The sequence below is a fragment of the Mya arenaria genome, chromosome 13 (genome assembly GCF_026914265.1).
Source record: "Mya arenaria isolate MELC-2E11 chromosome 13, ASM2691426v1".
NCBI classification, from domain to species: Eukaryota; Metazoa; Mollusca; class Bivalvia; order Myida; family Myidae; genus Mya; species Mya arenaria.
Window position 1 is genome coordinate 44,660,181 of NC_069134.1, and position 23,761 is coordinate 44,683,941.

At 37.4% G+C, this 23,761-nt stretch overlaps 1 protein-coding gene across 1 annotated transcript in view; it reads left to right on the top strand.

The window, feature by feature from the left end:
• The window catches only part of LOC128214555 (solute carrier organic anion transporter family member 4C1-like), a 105,224-nt gene that overhangs the window by 25,725 nt on the left and 55,738 nt on the right, over positions 1 to 23,761 (top strand). The window contains exon 3 of the mRNA XM_052921085.1: positions 19,947 to 20,111. Coding sequence (XP_052777045.1) covers positions 19,947 to 20,111 — 165 coding nt within the window. The remainder of the gene's footprint in view (positions 1 to 19,946; positions 20,112 to 23,761) is intronic.

A 23,761-nucleotide genomic window follows, 5' to 3' on the forward strand; every position in this document is an offset into this window, starting at 1 on the left:
CAAAGGCGCCCCTTTAGTAAACTGCATACGCTCAATCATATGCCCGGCCGGTCGGGCAAAGGCGCCCCTTTAGTAAACTGCATACGCTCAATCATATGCCCGGCCGGTCGGGGAAGGCGCCCCTTTAGTAAACTGCATACGCCCAATCATATGCCAGGCCGGTCGGGGAAAGGCGCCCCTTTAGCAAACTGCATACGCTCAATCATATGCCCGGCCGGTCGGGCAAAGGCGCCCCTTTAGTAAACTGCATACGCTCAATCATATGCCCGGCCGGTCGGGCAAAGGCGCCCCTTTAGTAAACTGCATACGCTCAATCATATGCCCGGCCGGTCGGGCAAAGGCGCCCCTTTAGTAAACTGCATACGCTCAATCATATGCCCGGCCGGTCGGGCAAAGGCGCCCCTTTAGTAAACTGCATACGCTCAATCATATGCCCGGCCAGTCGGGCAAAGGCGCCCCTTTAGTAAACTGCATACGCTCAATCATATGCCCGGCCAGTCGGGCAAAGGCGCCCCTTTAGTAAACTGCATACGCTCAATCATATGCCCGGCCGGTCGGGCAAAGGCGCCCCTTAAGTAAACTACATGAGCTCAATCATATGCCCGGCCGGTCGGGCAAAGGCGCCCCTTTAGTAAACTGCATACGCTCAATAATATGCCCGGCCCTTCGGGCAAAGGCGCCCCTTTAGTCAACTGCATGCGTTCAATCATATGCCCGGCCGGTCGGGCAAAGGCGCCCGTTTAGTAAACTACATGCGCTCAATCATATGCCCGGCCGGTCGGGCAAAGGCGCCCCTTTAGTAAACTGCATACGCTCAATCATATGCCCGGCCGGTCGGGCAAAGGCGCCCCTTTAGTAAACTGCATACGCTCAATCATATGCCCGGCCGGTCGGGCAAAGGCGCCCCTTTAGTAAACTGCATACGCTCAATCATATGCCCGGCCGGTCGGGGAAGGCGCCCCTTTAGTAAACTGCATACGCTCAATCATATGCCCGGCCGGTCGGGCAAAGGCGCCCCTTTAGTCAACTGCATGCGTTCAATCATATGCCCGGCCGGTCGGGGAAGGCGCCCCTTAATAAACTACATGCGCTCAATCATATGCCCGGCCGGTCGGGCAAAGGCGCCCCTTTAGTAAACTGCATACGCTCAATCATATGCCCGGCCGGTGGGGCAAAGGCGCCCCTTTAGTCAACTGCATGCGTTCAATCATATGCCCGGACGGTCGGGGAAGGCGCCCGTTTAGTAAACTACATGCGCTTAATCAAATGCCCGGGAAAAGCCATCTGCTCATTGCTAAATGCTAAATAATATTGCCGATTGCTACAATTGATTATCATGGTTGTTTTGGTGAGTTGAGTGTCTCTTTAGGATTTTTCTTTTTCAAAATTGTAAATTGCAAAACCAGTTACAGAACTTACTAATACAATAGGCGTTTGTAATATGCTATTTGCATTTATAACATGATCATTTTTACTTCTTCGATATTCAAACAGAACAGAATACTAGTAATATGTTGTCTCGTGACGTCAATCGTGCGTCCCAATGTGCTTTTCCTGTCTTTGAGATTATTCAGTTTTTGAAAACCATTATGCTCTGCATTTAAAGCATTTGCGCTGATTTTACAGAACTGGCTGATCTTGCAATGCTGGTATTGACCCTGACATTCCTTAAGCATATCTCTATATGGGAAATTGACTTAAGTTGTGTGGATTATTCCTTAACATTTTATATATTTCGATTGATACGAGCTTTACGGACACATCTCGACGTTCGATCAGTCATGTTGCATTATTACGTCTGGGGCCATGACCCTTGAATAGTCAACGTTTGATTCCCTTTATTTGGTCAACGCTTCATGCCCTTTATTTGTCAAACGTTTACGTTTCACTTTATCCCCTCTCTGAACTGAGCATTTCTTGAAAAATATTTACCAAAATTGGTAATAATACAGAACAGAACAGAACAGAACTTTTATTAGGCATAAACATTAACATGTTCGTATCCAAATGCATATAATATTATATACATTCACGGCGGTAATATAAAACAGTATTGACGTCAATGTTGTATGAGAAGAGCATAAATTCAAGAACAAATATAAATATAGCTATTCAAATACTAATAAGCAATAACTAAATTAAATTAAGCACTTTTGCGCTTTTCAGTGGCAATATAAACAAATTTAGCAAGTTTTCTTAATAATGCTGCATTTTCAGAACTTAACAAATTACAGAGTTTTTTCTTGGTTGGCCAATGACAATAATATCGTGGTAAGCACATTTGTCTAATATCTTTATAAAATGGACATACACGAATAAAATGATATTCATCTTCAATCATATATTCATATTGCAATATATGCATTTTCTATCATCTCTTGGTATATTTCTATATCTGCCTTCTTCTATAGCTAACTTGTGTGCTGAACATCGCACTCTACTTAGAGATACTCTATGGTTAACATTAGTGACACTATCGAGATATTTTTCATAACAAAATCTTGTTTTTATATCTTTATAAGTACAAAGTTTGGACGAATCATTTAAAGTCGCATACCATATCTGCATGTGCTGATCATATAATCTGTCGATAACTTTTGACAACTGTAATTTAGTGACTGACATATTATCCCATAGGTAGTTAAATCCTAAATCATTTAACAATTTTTTAGCATCAGAATACCATGAGCTGCTTATATTTAGTGAACTACAATATCTAAAACATCTAGACAACAGGTTATCATTTGAATTTACAAGCTTATACCAATATTGCTATATCCTCTCTTGGCGTATAACATATAATGGCACTTTGCCAAGTTCACCATAAACAGTAGCATTAGTTGTTTGACATCTAACATTTAGTAATTGTTTTAAAAATTTCAAATAAACCCTTTCTATATCGGGAGCAGAATGGAATCCCCATATTTCACAACCATATGTTAATATTGGTAAAACCATTGAATCAAATAATTTAAGTTTTTCATGTACATTCAAGGGTATCTTTTCAAACAAAGAATTTAACGAAAACATTGCACGTAATGCATGTTCAGATAAAGCTTTCTGGGCCACTGAAAATTTTCAATTGGATGATAGCATTACTCCCAAATAGCAAAATTTATTAACAATATCCAGTTTAATTTTGTTATAAAATAGACTGACATTTTCTTTCCGTGTACCTTTCTTGCATATCATAGCAACAGTTTTATTAGTATTTACAGTGATATTCCATTTTAAACAATAATCATGTAATTTATTTAATAACAATTGAAGGCCTTCCACAGATTTAGAGAACAAAACAGTATCATCAGCAAAAAGAAGCATAAATATCTGTAATTCTTCTAAATTTACAAAGTCATCTCTAACACTTTTTAACTGTGTCTCCATATCATTAATAAACATAATAAATAGCAATGGAGATAATGTTTCCCCTTGTTTCACACCCATATAACTTTCAAACGAATCTGACACTTTTCCGTTCACTCTAACACAAATTTTAACGGACTCATACATAGATTTTAACATATTTACATATTTTGACGAAATATTTTGTTGAAATAAAAGCTTGAACCAAATACCATTTCTATAAACCATATCAAAAGCTTTTTTTAAAGTCAACAAATGCACAATAAAGCTTACCCTTGTCACGTTATATTGTCTTGTTAATTATATTTTGTAATACAAATATGCAGTCTACAGTACTACGTTTATTCCTAAACCCAAATTGCAAATCGGACAAAGAATTATTATTTTCAACAAGAGACCGAGCCCTGCTGTCCAACAACAATGAAAATATTTTAGAAAACACACTTGTCAACATAATTCCTCTATAGTTATCAACATTATTTAAGTCCCCCTTTTTTGGCACAGGAATAATAATTCCTTTAGTCCATGATATAGGGTTAACACCTTTAGTGTAAATATAATTAAACAGTTTACATAACAATGGAGCTAAAGAATCTTTACTATCTATAAATAATTCATGAATGAGCATATCTTCTCCAGGACTCTTTTGACGTTTCAATCTATTTATAGCTTTTATAACTTCACTTTCACTAAAATCACAATCCAACGTATTAACAATGTTGTCATATACTATATTATCGTTTAAGACAGTTTCTTTATACTCGTCCTTATACACTTCATCGCTCGAAAAAAGTTGATTAAAATGTAAATAAAAATCTTCAGCAGACACAGAATGCTTATTAACAGTTTTCTTTTTGATTTTCTTAATCTCCTTCCAAAACTGCTTTGGATTTTGCTTAAGACAAATCATGTAATTGTGATTTTTTTCTTAAATTATATTTCTGTTTCGATATTCGTTTAACCCGCCTATAACAACGTCTTTTGTTTATAACAACAGCTGACAACTGAGGTGACCTATTTAACCTATACATTTTATTCGCTTTATTGAATTCACGCCGAGCTGTATCGCAATCATTGTTAAACCACGGGGTTTTACAATTTCTCCGATTATCATGACTATATGTTTGTTTTTGTACACCAAACACCGTATGGGCACATTTATACAGGGTGTTTCCAAAAGTAATTATACCATTGTCAATAGTATCATTAGAACATAATACATTATTAACAATATTGTTAAGATTATTTAACTCACTTGCAACAGCGTGTTTGTACATATTGATACTACTATTATTCCAAGCAAATTTTTCAGTCGCAGTGGCGTCTTTATTCTTTGTATTTTCGTATACCCAACGGATATTAATTTGTATAGGTACATGGCTAGAAAAAGTGTAAGGATCATGTACAATAAAATTACTAATAATGTTAAACAACACAGCAGATATAACCGCATAATCAATTACACTTTTACCAATCGTTGGCATAAATGTATATTGACCAATACTTTTATCATCACCAATTCTGCCATTGGCAATTCTTAGGTCTGTACTTTTACATATATCAAGTAATTTTATACCTGATGAATTTACAATACTATCTTCACTATGCCTATCAACAATGTTAATTTCTTCGTCATCACCATCTACAGTATTTAGATATTTATCAAATAATTGTACAGAATCAGCATAATGATTAAAATTTCGGGCATTTAGATCGCCCATAATACAAACTTTACCAAATTCACTATAAAGTCGTATATCTTTTTCTAGCTTTTCATAATATCAAGTGCTATGAGACTTAAAATACACAGAATTAGCAGGTGGAATATAAGCAAAGCACATACAAATATTGTTTTCTAAGCGAAAATATTCTTTATCAATCTTTAACCAAATAAATCCATTTTCATCACATTCGTAAACAGTAATACCATTTTTGAATATTGAACGAATAAATAGACATATCCCACCATGGCCCCTATCAGACTTTCTATTAACTGAAACACTTTCTTTTCTTGGAACAGAAATACAATCATAGCCATCAAGTGTATATTTATCATCTTTCGTTTGCCATGTTTCGGAACAGAATACAATATCAAAATTACAGACAAAATTTACAAATTAATTGTCAGATAAACACGTTTTTAGACCTTCAACATTCCACGCAATGATTGAAAGTTCATACTCTCCTCGCCCGTCATAGTTAGACGAGGTTGGGGTATAAAGTTTATGATTTATGTACAACTTATCGCGGGCGATATAGGCATGTATGTTCTCGCGCTTGGCCTGTTCCATGATGGGGATCAACTCACGCCTTCTCTCCTGTACCTCCTTCGGCTGTTGATCAAACACATTTTTGCCTTGGTTAACTGCACGGGCTGCTCTCTTTACCAAAAGTTTAGGGTCAGTGTCTTTGAATTTTACAATTATGGGCCGAATTTTCCCGGAAATAGGGTGCCCAGGAGCCCTATGAGCCCTATCAATATGTACTACACTGCGGGCTTCTGCGATTTTCAGTACCGATTCACAATAATCGAGAATCTTCTGGCTACAGTTTTCGGTACTCACAGCACTTGCATACGAAGCCGCCTGGGTCGTTTGCGCATCGCCGCTTGCAGTTTCCATCGGTGAGGAGTCAGCTGATGCTAGTTGATCAACGGGGTTAACCTGGAGGTCTGGGTGTGGTGCAGAGGTCTCAGAAATGTTCAAGAACACTAAGTTGTCCCTCATAGACCGACATTTTAGATCTGTAACGTCATCCTTAAAGTTTGTATTTTGGTCATTTAGTTGTTTATTAGTCTGTGAGATAGATTTTACCTCGCTCTGTTGCTTTTTCAACGTTTCCTCGTGGTTGTTTGTAGCAGTGTATTTATGTGTACAATATTTATGTGAATTATACCTCGATGTGGTTCGATAACAGCCAGATGGCGATATTAACATTGGAGATGTTACCTCAAAGTTACCTCCTTTTCGCGCGAGCAGTCCGTCCACTAAAAAAGAGTTCCACACTTTATGGAAATGGTTGTTAGAATTGAAATTATTTTTAGATAAAACCCTACTTCCATCAACGAAACCTATCATTTTTAACATTTATTGAGGCACAAAACAAGTATTTAAACAAAAGCATTTCGGAAATAAAAAAATGTATCGCGTAGAAATACAATTCAATGAAACTTGAGCATGTGATATTTTTGTACATTCAAAAACAATTACAACAGATTTAAATTAACAATGATGGACTTATACAATTGTGTATTCGTAAAAGCAACGGAAGTCTGTGTTTAGTGTTTTGCGTAGTGTATATCTAGTCACTGTCGCTCTCAGACTCCTGGATCTTACGGTATTTTTTTGGAGTGAATTAATGCTCAGTGCAGCCGAAGGATGTTTTGTTGTTGAGACAGCGAATTAGTTTCATATCTATTAAAGTTGAATGTCACATATCCGTTTAATTTTGTGTTTACGAAGACCCCTGAGGAAATGTCGAGGATGTGCCTGAAGATGCTTTTGCAAAAAATGATCTATCAACTCTATTACTAGCACATGTGGCCAAGTAAATATTCAACCGATACCTACCAAGCGGGTTAATTGTAACAGTTTGTTCAATGAAAAAGTTCATACATAAATTGGTAAGTTTGTTCTTTTTAATAGTTATAATCAATCGCAAAAAATGTTTGTTTTATTAAAACTATTGCATAATTATATTTTGACAATTCTATACGATTCGGTCAATGTGTATATTACTGCACTACAGGCGACAACAAACGTGTACTTGTTACATACATGTATTTTTTTTCCAAAGTCAAGGGAAGCAAATCTTATAAAAGATGGAAAAAAATAGTCCCGAGTTGTCTGTACAGAGTGGAATGATCAAATGTTATCATTTCACTCGAGCCAGAGTGAAATGATCAAGGTATCATTCACCATTTTTTTTTTCATTCTTTCACCGATATGCATGAAATAATTATTGACCTTGAATTTCAAAAATTGACCATATTTTATTTGACAGCACAAAGCAAAAAGTTTTTTTAACATTAAACATGACCAATAAATTAAATAAACATTTTATAAACTTCAAATATTCTTGAAGAAACAACGTTCAGGCTTGAAAAATTCCATGCTCTGAAGGAAATACTTTATGGAATACGTGGATATAAAGTTATACATGTATGGGATACAATAAACCATCAGGGGTTAGAAAAAAACATTCCTGTATTGCCGCCTTTACTTGTTTGATAGATGTGTGGTTTAGAGGTGTAGACAACGGCAACATTATTGCAACTGTTTTTCTTGAAATTAGCAATGCATTTAGTTAAGTGGATCACGAAATTCATTTGCACAAATTGAAACTGTACAAGTTTTCAGACAATGCATAAACATTCTTCGTATTACTTAACTAACAGAAAACAGATAGTTAAAGTAGGAAATAAGCAATCTGAATTACTAACTTTTACTTCTGGTGTACCTCAAGGGTCCATACTGGGGTCACTATTATCTGTTATACATATCAATGACATTGCTTTATTCAACGATAAAAATAATTTAGATCTGTCTGCAGATGATTCGACATAGCAAGAGGCAGGCACTAGTTCGTTTGAAATTGAACATAGGCTTCAAGTAAATCTAAATTTGATAATAATATTCATTACATCCAGTTAAATCTATTTGTATGATAATTTGAACAGTCTTTAAAACGAAGACTTCAAACTTGCATATTACAATAAATGAAACTTGTAAAAGCAAACAAAAAACAGCACTAGGGATTTATATTGATAATCTCAAGTGACATTCACAGATAGACTTTGTCTGTAAGACAGTAATCTCAAAAGTTTTACTATTAAAGAAAGTTGTTTAGTATCTCACTGTCAAGTGTTCCTTTGCAACTAAAATAAACATTCTAGAGAGTGACAATAATAATAATAAAAAAATACCTAAACGCTCACCATCTTATGGTTTGTTGCAAATCGTGATTAAATACGTTTTGACAACAAAGCAGTTAAAATGCATATAAAATATCTGACAATTACAGGACTAAAAGCAACACAAGTGTGTGGGATTTAAACCTGTGCCAGTAAAAATGCTAATGTGATTTGCGGATTAGAATTCGCTAGTAATACGTCTTTGAATTTTGTAAAATCTTAATTAATGATGCCTTTTTTGATCCCGGTGTGTTAAACGGCAAGGTAGGTTAACAAGTTAACAAGTAAGTGGTTAGTCAAGTCGGTCTGGGGTCGAGCCCCACCCACATCATGTGCTGTTTAGGAATTCGGTCAATGCAGAGACACTGGAAAGCGTTGTGTAAAAGGTGTTCACATAGTGCACCAGTCAATTGTAACCACGGCCCCCCAGGTCCGGGGAAAAGCGGAGACTTTGACTTTCGGTCCAGCCAAGCCCGGGCAAAGTCCACGCCCTGCGGGGACGAACTGCTGGTGAAACCCCCGACAAATGCCCCAGCACCCAAGGGACTCTAGGTAAGGCCCATTCCCCGCTATATTTGGCGCGAAAATAAAACCACCGCATTCACCCGGCTCTGCGGGGCCACCTGGAAGGTAAAAATACGGCCCATTTCCCGGGCTATCCCCGGTATACCCCCGGACCTGGGGTACCGTGGTAACAATTGACTGGTGTATAGAATAACAATTTTTTATAAGTACGTATTTTTAAAGTACATGTACCCAAAATGTATCACAAATAAACATTTGGAATAAGTTGAACTTTCAAATCGGAAATCGTTGACATGGTAGCCAAAATACTAGCTATGTTCAAAAGATATTTGTACAACACTTCGTTCAAGTTACGAATGTGAAGAAATCCCTTTTCATTTTTTTAAAATGTTCCTTCAAGCGACTAGTTTTAGTTTATATGGCCCTTGTAGTTGAAATAAAACCTCACCAGCCCCTGCACTACTAATACTAGTGTTGTGCCGATGATCGATTATGATCGACAATTTTTCGGAAAGGCCTATGTCGGCGACAATCGATGGTGAAAGTTGAACAATCGATTATAGAAACAAGGGACGTAACCGCTACCGACTAATTTTCTTTTTCAGGTTAATGCTAGTTCATGTTAAGGAGTTACTATGTCAGTATGTCACTACAGTACCTTATTACAAATTTTCTTTGTGATTTAACTGCTAAAGGATTGATTCTCAACTTCTCAAGTTGGAGATTTAAAAGTGATGTTTAAAACATGTTCCCGTTTACTTCTCACCATGTATTAAAGAATTTGGTTTTCTCAGTTTTCTGAAAGGATATGATCTTGTAAAATATATAGAATAATCAACTGCTTGATGAACTTGTTACTGTCTGATTATTAAAAACAAATTGATATCTTTCTTTGTTACTATTTGCACATGTATAGAATACTAAATGTAAAATAAAAAATAGAGCCTGTGGTCTCACGTTCTGTAATAGTAACTTGTAAACACTGAAAGATAGTTGCGTTCTGAATAGATAACGTAATTTATACAAAGAAATGTCCAAATAATACTGTAGGGGAACATTGGTGCTTAAAACTGTTGCATGTACTGTATCTGCACGCCTTAAATGACCAAAGATAATTAATAATTAAATCGATTGATAATCGATCATTAATCGGTTTCATAAACCGATTATCGATAGTAATTTTTCTGTCGATTCCCAACACTAACTCGGGGGGGGGGGGGGGGGGTATTTTGAATGAGAAATACACATCTTTAGTGTTGCTGGAAGGTTCGTAATTTCATAATTCCCAAGTCAAACCTTTAAAGAGTGTAGGGATGTAAACACTTTACTATTACAATACATGGTTAAATAAGTATGGAAATAATGTACATTTTCGCCAAAATGAATTATAGATGTATATTTTACAGTATTTACAAATATATACCCCCCTACGAAACGTTAGATTAAAGTAAACTCGATTTTAACGTAATCATGGTAATATAATTATCATCTTGTTGTGAGATCGGATACATACATGCAGGCACTGGTAATTTCATTACCACGATAAACGCCCCCTATTTCAGTCAGTGTTTGAACGAACAGTGTTTCACTTTTAAATATCATTCGCTTTTGGTGAAGCGATCGTTTGTAGCGATGAATCACCTTAAGCTAAGCTTTAAGTCATCTTCCATTTTCTTAAAGCAGCACAAATGACGAAAATGTCCCGTAAGAAGACTTAAGTATGAGTATTATTTTATCAGCGTTCAATCAGCACTGAACAATCTGGCTTTATCTGGATTCGAACGTCATATTTCTTGTTGACACAAAGACGCAAATACGATTTATTGTCTCTTTATGGAAATCACATTAATTCATTTCTATATTTATCCCAGACTTTACCTAAACAGTGCCAAAAAAGCATTGTCAGAAATAAAAACTCCGGTCGGGAATACAGATATAGGAAAAAAGGTCACAATGCTTAGAAGAACAAAATAAACAAGTACAAACTGTTTCTTTTAATGCCAGCTATGAAGTTCTTATATTGTACATGTTGTATAATGTATTATATGTTTGTTACCTGTCCATCGCATTTTGTTGTAGTACGAATTTGAAATGTCAGTCGTGCCTAAGGTGTTCGCATTTTTTGTTATGGCCGATGGCAATCATGGAATGTTCAAGTTTTCATTTCAAATGAACAGTCTTCTTTTCTACCAAGGCATACTTGTTAAACCAGTGTCAATAGAATCGGCATGTGTGGGACTATGACGATCTGCATGTGTGGGACTATGACGATCTGCATGTGTGGGACTATGACGATTGAGTTTTTTTTTCTTTTTTCCGTCGATCGATTCTGACGAATGCACCAACACACACCAAATAATTTAGAGGCCGAGGTACGCCCGCTAGAGGCCGAGGTACGCCCGCTCTTTTTTCTTTAGATCGCAAAAAATGAACTCATACAATCGATAAATGTTTATTTTTTTACCCCAAATCCATGATCAACGTGAGCAGTTTAATATCATATTATTTATTACAGACTATACCCTCAGCAGAGCTATTGAAAAGTGTCTACTTACGGTTGTAAGCGGACCGTGCACGAGATTTTTTTGATAATACTTTTTGAAACAAAGAGAGTTAATAATCGCTCCAGAGTGATGAATTTTGCATAAAAACAATTATTTAAGCATTGTTTTAGAAAAAAAAACTATTTTGCTTTGAAATATTATTATGTAGAAACTTCAAGTACATTAGGCTGCCTGTTCTTGCAGCCATCGATGAATTGCAACCATCAATTTTTCTGGGGGTTCAAAATCAGCACAAAGTAAAACATCATGTGATTGGCGTATCCTTGTGATTATATAGATTTTTTAAAAATAATTCCACGTTATTAAAGTACATGTACCTCAATGGATTATACCGGTTTCTTAATATGGTCTGAGAACGAGTATGTCCCTTATTTGTTCCAAATATCTGATATCTTTTCTATTTGTCACGTACTTTTATCACTCACACTCATTCAATTCGTATTCAGAACCAATCCTGGAGGGCGGTTCAAGTGGCCTCGCCGAGCACTCACAAATGTCCCACTCACGCAAAACACTTTAGTCTCACTCATACCTGTGAATACGGATAGACCTTTCACCCAAAAATATCCGAGCCGTTATGTGATTGCAGAGAATTAATTAACTCATTGAGTGTGAGTCAGTGTGGTTGTTCTGAATTCGACCTGTAGTATATTTATTACTGATATAAGTCAATACGGTTCATACAAATACATTGAAGCTGCACTCTCACAGTTTTACAGTTTTGACACCTTTTTGTCTTGGAATTAGTTAATTGTTGCATTTGTGAGAGTGCAGCTCTAAGAAACAACTTAAAATTTGCTGAACGTCATTGTTCTCTCTGTTATTTAATGGATCTAGCAAGCGAATATCACTTTGTAGAATGATGTCATATGTATGATAACATCATAAAATAATTATTTAAAATATGTTACAAAAAGGTATGTCATATTTTCATTATCTTAAAGATTGAAATAACTGTTATTTTATAAATTGTTGTGTTTTATTGAGTGTCTGTCGGCGTGCATATGCTGTATATTGAAATAACTTCAATTGTTATGTTATTTAACATGATTTGTTAAGAATAATTATATTCAAAACATCAATAGTTCTTGTATACGAATGTATAAGTGCGATGCAGATTTTTATGATTTACCAATTGCATTTTGTTTTTGTTTGTTGTTTTTTCTTCATAGAAGGCCACATTGTTAATATGATGTTGTTATGGCAGATATCGCCCATAAATTAATTCATAAATAACATTGTTTAGGCCATGTTTGTAAAAGTAAAGAATAGTAATTGTATAATTAGGAGCTGCGACTATTGGCTACTGCATGTGCAAGTCTTCTTTCCTCTCACAAACAAGACCGACGCTTATTTATTTAAGGCCGTGAATGCTGACCTTTCAGATGACCGTAAAATTGTGAGGTAGTTCGTAGTTGGGATTCAAATATATATCTACCTTCTAGTTCGTAGCTGGTAGTTGGTAATACATACCTACCTTATAGTTGGTAGTTGGTTATTCGAATATTCGACTACCTGCTAGTTACCAGTTGGGTATTCGAATTATCAACTACATAGTTGTTAGATGTTGATGTTGATATTTAGCTACTCGACCATTTCTAGATGGTTATTTGGAAAGTTTTAAGATTCAGTTTTTGACTATTTATATGGTCTAATGGTATGTAAAGATGTGAAGAAATCACACACTAAATGTATTTTTATGCATTTACACATATGTATTTCGTGAGAATCACTGTTTTAAATCACAATGTTTCGTGCATTGGCCAGAAAGTTATGAAATAATGCATGTTGGTTATTCGCGAATACCCAACTACCAAGTTGTTTTATAGTAAAAAGGTACACATGAAAAGTAACCAAACAGTTATTGTATTGTTTACAGTACACATATGTATCTTCGTGAATGCTGTTTTAAATCACTATTATTCGTACATTCGCCAGTTGGTTATTATTCGTACATTCGCCAGTTGGGTATTATTCGTACATTCGCCAGTTGGTTATTATTCGTACATTCGCCAGTTGGTTATTATTCGTACATTCGCCAGTTGGTTATTATTCGTACATTCGCCAGTTGGTTATTATTCGTACATTCGCCAGTTGGTTATTATTCGCACATTCGCCAGTTGGTTATTTTACTGTTTTAAGTTGGTTATTCGCGAAAACGCAAACTACCAACCAGTTGGTAAGTGGGGATTATTCAGAGTATGCATTGTTCTTTTGTCAAAAGAAGTTAATGTAAAGAAATATCGCGTATGTTGTCTTTTTACCCATGTACACATATGTGTCTTCGATACACACTATTTATCTGTGTTCTTTTTCTACATTAGCAATTTGGTTATTGGAGTATTTTCAGTTGGTTATTCGCGAATATCCAGCTGCCAACCAAATAGTAGTTTGGGATTCAGAGTTTGCCTTTTTATGATAAAAAGGGTACAATTGTGAAGAAATCACGTTAAAGTATTTTTTCTGGCAACTAGCGGGTAGTTGAATATTCGAATTCCCAACTACCAACTACCTCCCTACTTACATTATATACAGATAAAGCATTTCACGTTCCACTTTTAAATAAATGTATTATAAAATTTAAAGACATGTGCATTCATTTAAAGGATTTTTTTTAAAACTGACTGTATATGATATCTATTCCCATTGCTCTATGACATGGTAACTCATAATTTTAATATTTTTTTTATGTAATTACGATGTTATATTGCGTGTATTTCGTGTATTGTTCATGTTTGATGTCATGGATATAGGAAAGTTCTTGAATGAGATTTTAAACGATCAAACGATTCCAATCAGGGAATTCCAAAAAGAGAATTAAAGAAAAGGAAAAAGGAATACTTAAGATGAGTCTCCATAACATAATATGTGTTTGTACATCTTTCTGTTTTATGTTGTTGTTTTCTTTTCTTTTTTAAGGCTTATGTCTTGCATCATTGCAATCATGTTAATATTATATTGTCTGATATTTATATATAATTTGTCATTAAGAAACTGCATTTTAGGAAAACAAAGACTGTCTGTCGCACTACATTTTTGTACCTTCTGTCAGCCTGTCTGTCCCACTACATTTTCATACCTTCTGTCAGCCTGTCTGTCCTAATTCGTGTTCATACCTTCTGTCAACCTGTCTGTTCTAATACGTTTTCATACCTTCTGTCCGCCTGTCTATTCTAATACATTTTCATACCTTCTGTCAGCAGGTCTTTCCTAATATATTATCATACTTTCTGTCGTCCAGTCCGTCCTTATACATTATCATACCTTCTGTCAGCCTGTCTGACATAATGTATTATCATACCTTTTATCAGCCTGTCTGTCCTAATACATTTCCATACCTTTTGTTAGTCTGTCTGTCCGTATTCATTTTCATACCTTCTGTCATCCTGTCTGTCCACTCCTTATATATTATCATACTTCTGTCAGCCTGTCTGACCTAATTAATTATCATACTTTCTATCAGCCTGTCTGTCCTAATATATTTTCATATCTTCTGTTGGCCTATCTGTCCTAATGCATTATCATACCGTCTGTCATCATGTCAGTCCTAATACGTTATCATACTTTCTGTCAGCCTGTCTGTCCTAATACATTTTCATACCTTCTGTCATCATGTCAGTCCTAATACGTTATCATACATTCTGTCAGCCTGTCTGTCTTAATACATGTTCATACTTTCTGTAAGCCTGTCTGTCCTAATGTATTTTGATACCTTCTGTAAGCCTGTCTGTCCTTATACAGTTTGATACCTTCTGTCAGCAGGTCTATCCTTATACAGTTTGATACCTTCTGTCAGCAGGTCTATACTTATACAGTTTGATACCTTCTGTCAGCATGACTATTCTTATACATTTTGATACCTTCTGTCAGCAGGTCTATTCTTATACATTTTGATACCTTCTGTCAGCAGGTCTATCCTTATACATTTTGATACCTTCTGTCAGCAGGTCTATCCTTATACAGTTTGATACCTTCTGTCAGCAGGTCTATACTTATACATTTTGATACCTTCTGTCAGCATGACTATTCTTATACATTTTGATACCTTCTGTCAGCAGGTCTATCCTTATACAGTTTGATACCTTCTGTCAGCAGGTCTATCCTTATACAGTTTGATACTTTCTGTCAGCATGACTATTCTTATACATTTTGATACCTTCTGTCAGCAGGTCTATCCTTATACAGTTTGATACCTTCTGTCAGCATGACTATTCTTATACATGTTGATACCTTCTGTCAGCAGGTCTATCCTTATACATTTTGATACCTTCTGTCAGCAGGTCTATCCTTATACAGTTTGATACCTTCTGTCAGCAGGTCTATCCTTATACAGTTTGATACCTTCTGTCAGCATGACTATTCTTATACATTTTGATACCTTCTGTCAGCATGACTATTCTTATACATTTTGATACCTTCTGTCAGCAGGTCTATCCTTATACAGTTTGATACTTTCTGTCAGCATGACTATTCTTATACAGTTTGATACCTTCTGTCAGCATGTCTATTCTTATACAGTTTGATATCTTCTGTCAGCATGACTATTCTTATACAGTTTGATACCTTCTGTCAGCAGGTCTATCCTTATACAGTTTGATACCTTCTGTCAGCAGGTCTATCCTTATACAGTTTGATACCTTCTGTCGGCAGGTCTATCCTTATACAGTTTGATACCTTCTGTCAGCAGGTCTATCCTTATACAGTTTGATACCTTCTGTCAGCAGGTCTATCCTTATACAGTTTGATACCTTCTGTCAGCAGGTCTATCCTTATACAGTTTGATACCTTCTGTCAGCAGGTCTATCCTTATACAGTTTGATACCTTCTGTCAGCATGACTATTCTTATACAGTTTGATACCTTCTGTCAGCAGGTCTATCCTTATACAGTTTGATACCTTCTGTCAGCAGGTCTATCCTTATACAGTTTGATACCTTCTGTCAGCAGGTCTATCCTCATACAGTTTGATACCTTCTGTCAGCAGGTCTATCCTTATACAGTTTGATACCTTCTGTCAGCATGACTATTCTTATACATTTTGATACCTTCTGTCAGCAGGTCTATTCTTATACATTTTGATACCTTCTGTCAGCAGGTCTATCCTTATACATTTTGATACCTTCTGTCAGCAGGTCTATCCTTATACAGTTTGATACCTTCTGTCAGCAGGTCTATCCTTATACAGTTTGATACCTTCTGTCAGCAGGTCTATCCTCATACAGTTTGATACCTTCTGTCAGCAGGTCTATCCTTATACAGTTTGATACTTTCTGTCAGCATGACTATTCTTATACATTTTGATACCTTCTGTCAGCAGGTCTATTCTTATACATGTTGATACCTTCTGTCAGCAGGTCTATCCTTATACATTTTGATACCTTCTGTCAGCAGGTCTATCCTTATACAGTTTGATACCTTCTGTCAGCAGGTCTATACTTATACATTTTGATACTTTCTGTCAGCATGACTATTCTTATACATTTTGATACCTTCTGTCAGCAGGTCTATCCTTATACAGTTTGATACCTTCTGTCAGCAGGTCTATCCTTATACAGTTTGATACTTTCTGTCAGCATGACTATTCTTATACATTTTGATACCTTCTGTCAGCAGGTCTATCCTTATACAGTTTGATACCTTCTGTCAGCATGACTATTCTTATACATGTTGATACCTTCTGTCAGCAGGTCTATCCTTATACATTTTGATACCTTCTGTCAGCAGGTCTATCCTTATACAGTTTGATACCTTCTGTCAGCAGGTCTATCCTTATACAGTTTGATACCTTCTGTCAGCATGACTATTCTTATACATTTTGATACCTTCTGTCAGCATGACTATTCTTATACATTTTGATACCTTCTGTCAGCAGGTCTATACTTATACATTTTGATACCTTCTGTCAGCATGACTATTCTTATACATTTTGATACCTTCTGTCAGCAGGTCTATCCTTATACAGTTTGATACCTTCTGTCAGCAGGTCTATCCTTATACAGTTTGATACTTTCTGTCAGCATGACTATTCTTATACATTTTGATACCTTCTGTCAGCAGGTCTATCCTTATACAGTTTGATACCTTCTGTCAGCATGACTATTCTTATACATGTTGATACCTTCTGTCAGCAGGTCTATCCTTATACATTTTGATACCTTCTGTCAGCAGGTCTATCCTTATACAGTTTGATACCTTCTGTCAGCAGGTCTATCCTTATACAGTTTGATACCTTCTGTCAGAATGACTATTCTTATACATTTTGATACCTTCTGTCAGCATGACTATTCTTATACATTTTGATACCTTCTGTCAGCAGGTCTATCCTTATACAGTTTGATACTTTCTGTCAGCATGACTATTCTTATACAGTTTGATACCTTCTGACAGCAGGTCTATCCTTATACAGTTTGATACCTTCTGACAGCAGGTCTATCCTTATACAGTTTGATACCTTCTGTCAGCATGTCTATTCTTATACAGTTTGATATCTTCTGTCAGCATGACTATTCTTATACAGTTTGATACCTTCTGTCAGCAGGTCTATCCTTATACAGTTTGATACCTTCTGTCAGCAGGTCTATCCTTATACAGTTTGATACCTTCTGTCAGCAGGTCTATCCTTATACAGTTTGATACCTTCTGTCAGCAGGTCTATCCTTATACAGTTTGATATCTTCTGTCAGCATGACTATTCTTATACAGTTTGATACCTTCTGTCAGCAGGTCTATCCTTATACAGTTTGATACCTTCTGTCGGCAGGTCTATCCTTATACAGTTTGATACCTTCTGTCAGCAGGTCTATCCTTATACAGTTTGATACCTTCTGTCAGCAGGTCTATCCTTATACAGTTTGATACCTTCTGTCAGCATGACTATTCTTATACAGTTTGATACCTTCTGTCAGCAGGTCTATCCTTATACAGTTTGATACCTTCTGTCAGCAGGTCTATACTTATACATTTTGATACCTTCTGTCAGCATGACTATTCTTATACATTTTGATACCTTCTGTCAGCAGGTCTATCCTTATACAGTTTGATACCTTCTGTCAGCAGGTCTATCCTTATACAGTTTGATACCTTCTGTCAGCATGACTATTCTTATACATTTTGATACCTTCTGTCAGCAGGTCTATCCTTATACAGTTTGATACCTTCTGTCAGCATGACTATTCTTATACATGTTGATACCTTCTGTCAGCAGGTCTATCCTTATACATTTTGATACCTTCTGTCAGCAGGTCTATCCTTATACAGTTTGATACCTTCTGTCAGCAGGTCTATCCTTATACAGTTTGATACCTTCTGTCAGCATGACTATTCTTATACATTTTGATACCTTCTGTCAGCATGACTTTTCTTATACATTTTGATACCTTCTGTCAGCAGGTCTATCCTTATACAGTTTGATACTTTCTGTCAGCATGACTATTCTTATACAGTTTGATACCTTCTGACAGCAGGTCTATCCTTATACAGTTTGATACCTTCTGACAGCAGGTCTATCCTTATACAGTTTGATACCTTCTGTCAGCATGTCTATTCTTATACAGTTTGATATCTTCTGTCAGCATGACTATTCTTATACAGTTTGATACCTTCTGTCAGCAGGTCTATCCTTATACAGTTTGATACCTTCTGTCGGCAGGTCTATCCTTATACAGTTTGATACCTTCTGTCAGCAGGTCTATCCTTATACAGTTTGATACCTTCTGTCAGCAGGTCTATCCTTATACAGTTTGATACCTTCTGTCGGCAGGTCTATCCTTATACAGTTTGATACCTTCTGTCAGCAGGTCTATCCTTATACAGTTTGATACCTTCTGTCAGCATGACTATTCTTATACAGTTTGATACCTTCTGTCAGCAGGTCTATCCTTATACAGTTTGATACCTTCTGTCAGCAGGTCTATCCTTATACAGTTTGATACCTTCTGTCAGCAGGTCTATCCTCATACAGTTTGATACCTTCTGTCAGCAGGTCTATCCTTATACAGTTTGATACTTTCTGTCAGCATGACTATTCTTATACAGTTTGATACCTTCTGCCAGCCTGTCGGTCCTAATACATGCTCATACCTTCCAGACATTTGTCCTTGTTTCGCTTGATATCAGCAATTATGCGCATTGCGTAAGTGTATGCAGATTTTATTCATTTCTATGTACAGATATATCAGAATACGGCATTTCTATGTAGCAAACACCAGTACAGTACTAGCAGGCACCTGACGTAAGGAGACGGTTGATCCAGGTGCTGCAGCACGCGGATTCTAACCTTATTATATCGACATGGTGCGATATGTGGTGTATCTGGACTGATGGGGTGTACACACAATTCCTATCGCTGGTCAATTATATTTACCTTTTAAACGCAGAATGTTGCCTCCCGTAAAGAAGTCACTAATTTTTACAACATATGCCTTTCTCCCAGGGAGTAGGTCACCGTGTGTGGAGGCCGTCTTTACTTAGTTTGTGACCAGACAAGATCTGTTCCTGTCCCTCTTTAAATGAATCGCCAACTAACAGGGTTTGATCAGTATTTTGTAGTTTCAAGTAGGAAACTTATATTATGTTTTTCCACAGAAAGCAAGTCACCATGTGTAGAGACGAACGACGCGCTGTCTAACTTCCTGGTGCTGTTCGTGTTGGGTCAGCTGCTGCACGGGATCGGCGGCTCCACGCTCATTACCGTCGGCTACTCCTTCATCGACGACAGCGTACCTGCCGCCTCTTCCCCCATGTATATATGTGAGTATTAACATGTGTTGAACTTTCAGTATAATACGTAACGTTCAATAGGCAATGAATGGGGATTCTTAAAGATAATATACTCAAAGTTTTAGATAATAATTTCAAACATACGAAATTTCCTGCAGCCATTGATGAGGTAAAGTAGTATACTAGTACCTTTTCAAATTCCTTTAATCATCCTGTTAAAATTCTGATTTATTTTGTAACTGCCCATTTCGGGGGGAAAATATGTAAACAAATATTGAAATGAAATTAAAATTATTCCGCGCCCCATCTTTTTTGTTAAATGTTGTTTTGAAATGGTATAATTTGTATGTATGTGCATAATGATTCAATAACATAATGTAGAAACGAGCTTCAGATTTATTACATGCTAATAGCCCGTCGTAGTAATGAAGTATAAATATTAAACAAGATATTATGGTCACAATCATGTATGTAAAGTTAGGTGAGGATTGGACACATACTTTTCAAGAATTAGATTGGAAACATATATTTTTGAAGTATTTTTGGCAAAAAAGGGCCGTAACTCCTAAATGACTAAAGCGATTTCCATGACTATCGAACTTGATCAAGATATTATGGTCACAAACATGTGTTTAAAGTTTGGTGAGGATTGGACAAACGGTTTTCAAGAATTAGATCGGAAACAATCTTCGGGACGTACGTACGTACGTACGTACGGACGTACGTACGGACAAGGGCAACCCTATATGCCGCCACTTTGTGGGGGCATAACAACAATGTTAAGCTGTTCAATATAATACCCTGGTCACATCCACGTTACGAGCTCCGTTCGAGAAGTTTTCATTTTGCAAACTCGAGGGCGGAGTAAGGAGAGAGAGGGTAGAGCAATAGGGAAGATATAATGTACGAGTAATTAGAGAAATTGTAAGAAGTCAATGAGTAGAAATGTGAGAACAAGTGTTCTGGTAGTAATGAAGGAAGTTGAATGGAGTGTTCTCGTAGCATGCACGGCACGAGAATGGCTCTGAGTGCCAAGACAGAAGAGGAGAAAAATAAAAAAAACAAGCACGACCATACGTACCGGCGGTGGCTCTAAGAGCAGGGCTCGAAACCTAGCAAGATCATACGTACCGGGGAGGCTCTAAGAGCATGGTTCGAAACCTAGCACGACCATACGTACGGGGGTGGCTTCGAGACCAGGGCTCGAAACCTAGCACAACAATACGTACGGGCGGTGGCTCCGAGAGCAGGGCTCGAAACCTAGCACGACCATACGTACGGAGGTGGCTCTGTGAGCAGGCCTCGAAAACAAGCACGACAATACGTACGGGCGGTGGCTCCGAGAGCAGGGCTCGAACATTAGCACGACCATACGTACGGGCGGTGGCTCTGTGAGCAGGGCTCGAAACCTAGCACGACCATACGTACGGGGGTGGCTCTGAGAGCAGGGCTCGAAACCTAGCACGACCATACGTACGGGCGGTGGCTCTGAGAGCAGGGCTCGAACATTAGCACGACCATACGTACGGGCGGTGGCTCTGTGAGCAGGGCTCGAAACCTAGCACGACCATACGTACGGGCGGTGGCTCTGAGAGCAGGGCTCGAAACCTAGCACGACCATACGTACGGGCGGTGGCTCTGAGAGCAGGGCTCGAAATATAGCACGACCATAAATACGGGCGTGGCTCTGTGAGCAGGACACGAAAACCAGCACGACCATACGTACGGTCGGTGCTCCGAGAGCAGGGCTCGAACATTAGCACTACCATACGTACCGGCAGTGGCTCTGTGAGCAGGGCTCGAAACCTAGCACGACCATACGTACGGGCGGTGGCTCTGTGAGCAGGCCTCGAAACCTAGCACGACCATACGTACGGGCGGTAACTCTGTGAGCAGGCCTCGAAACCTAGCACGACCATACGTACGGGGATGGCTCTGTGAGCAGGCATTGAAACCCAGCACGACCATACGTACGGGCGGTGGCTCTGAGAGCACGGCTCGAAACCTAGCACGACCATACGTACGGAGGTGGCTCTGTGAGCAGGGCTCGAAACCTAGCACGACCATACGTACGGGCGGTGGCTCCGAGAGCACAGCTCGAAACCTAGCACGACCATACGTACTGGCGGTGGCTCTCTTTCAATTTAGCATTTAGCATTAAAGAAATAGAAATTTGTTTAATCTCGGCGTAAGTTTAAAAAATTTAACCTTTGGGGAACGAATGTAAAACAATGGAACATATTACTTTTTGCTTGATCAATTTCGATCTTACACCGACATGCGTCAAATATGCTCTCTATATTCTTCTCCAGAGACAACGGATATGTTAAGAAAAAGGCTAAAAAATGCATTCGTTCCTTCCATCAATTTTCTTTACTTTTTTTTCAGCCCAGATTGCAGTCGATGACAGATTTATTTATGTACGTGAAGTTAGTGGCCTAGCGGCCTAGCGGCCTAGCGGCGTGAAGTTAGCGGCCTAGCGGCCTGGCGAACTAGCGGCGTGAAATTGGCAGCCTAACGGCCTAGCGGCCAGGCGGCGTATCTTTTTTCTCTATTTCAATTGCTTTAATTGATAATGCGGTTTTTTAAAAAAAAAAAACAACAACACAAAAACAATGATAAATCATTTTTTTTTTATTCATACAGTTACATAGCGGCCTTAAATTGTTTTCCATTTAGAGCATTTTTCTATACGTTTTATTCTAAAACAATTATAAATTAACTGTTATCATGCAAAAGTTATCAATCTGAAGCGGTCATAAACACTTTTTATGGCTGTTCTTCTAAAACAATGATATATTTACTGTTTTTAAGCACAAATTATCACTCTGAAGCGTTTTCCAACTTTTTTTCAAAAAGGTCAATCAAACACTTCAGCGGCCTAGCGGCGTGAAGTGAGCGGCCTAGCGGCGTAAAGTTAGCGGCCTGGCGGCCTAGCGTCCTAAAATTGAATCCTATTTCAAAGCATGTAAACATGCATTTTCTTTTAAAACAATGACATATTAACTGTTTTTATGCACAAATGAACACTTTGAAGCGATTATCAACATTTTTTTTTCCAAAACGTCGATCAAGCAGTCAGCTAATTCAAAGCATTAAACATGCCTGTTCTTCTAAAACAATGATATATTTACTGTTTTTATGCACAAATTATCACTCTGAAGCGTTTTTCGACTTTTTAAAAAAAAAAAGTCGATCGAGCACTTCAGCGGCCTAGCGGCGTGAAGTTAGCAGCCTGGCGGCCTAAAATGGTACCCTATTTCAAAACATGTTTACATGCCTTTTCTCAAAAAATGAAATATTTACTGTTTTAATGCACAAGTTATCACTTTGAAGCGAAATTCGTTTTTTTTTCTTCAAAAAAGTCGATCAAGCAGTCAGCTATTTCAAAGCATGTAAACATGCCTGTTCTTCTAAAATAATGATATATTTACTGTTTTATGATCAAATTATCACTCTGAAGCATTTTTCAACTTTTTAAAAAAAATCGATCAAGTACTTCAGCGGCCTAGCGACCTAGAGTAGTGATATTAGCGGCCTGGCGGCCTAGCGGCCTAATGGCCTAAAATGGTTTCCTATTTTAAGGTATGTATATATGCTTTTTCTTCTTAAACAATGATATATTTACTGTTTTTATGCACAAATGATCACTCTTAAGCAGTTATTATATCATTATTTTT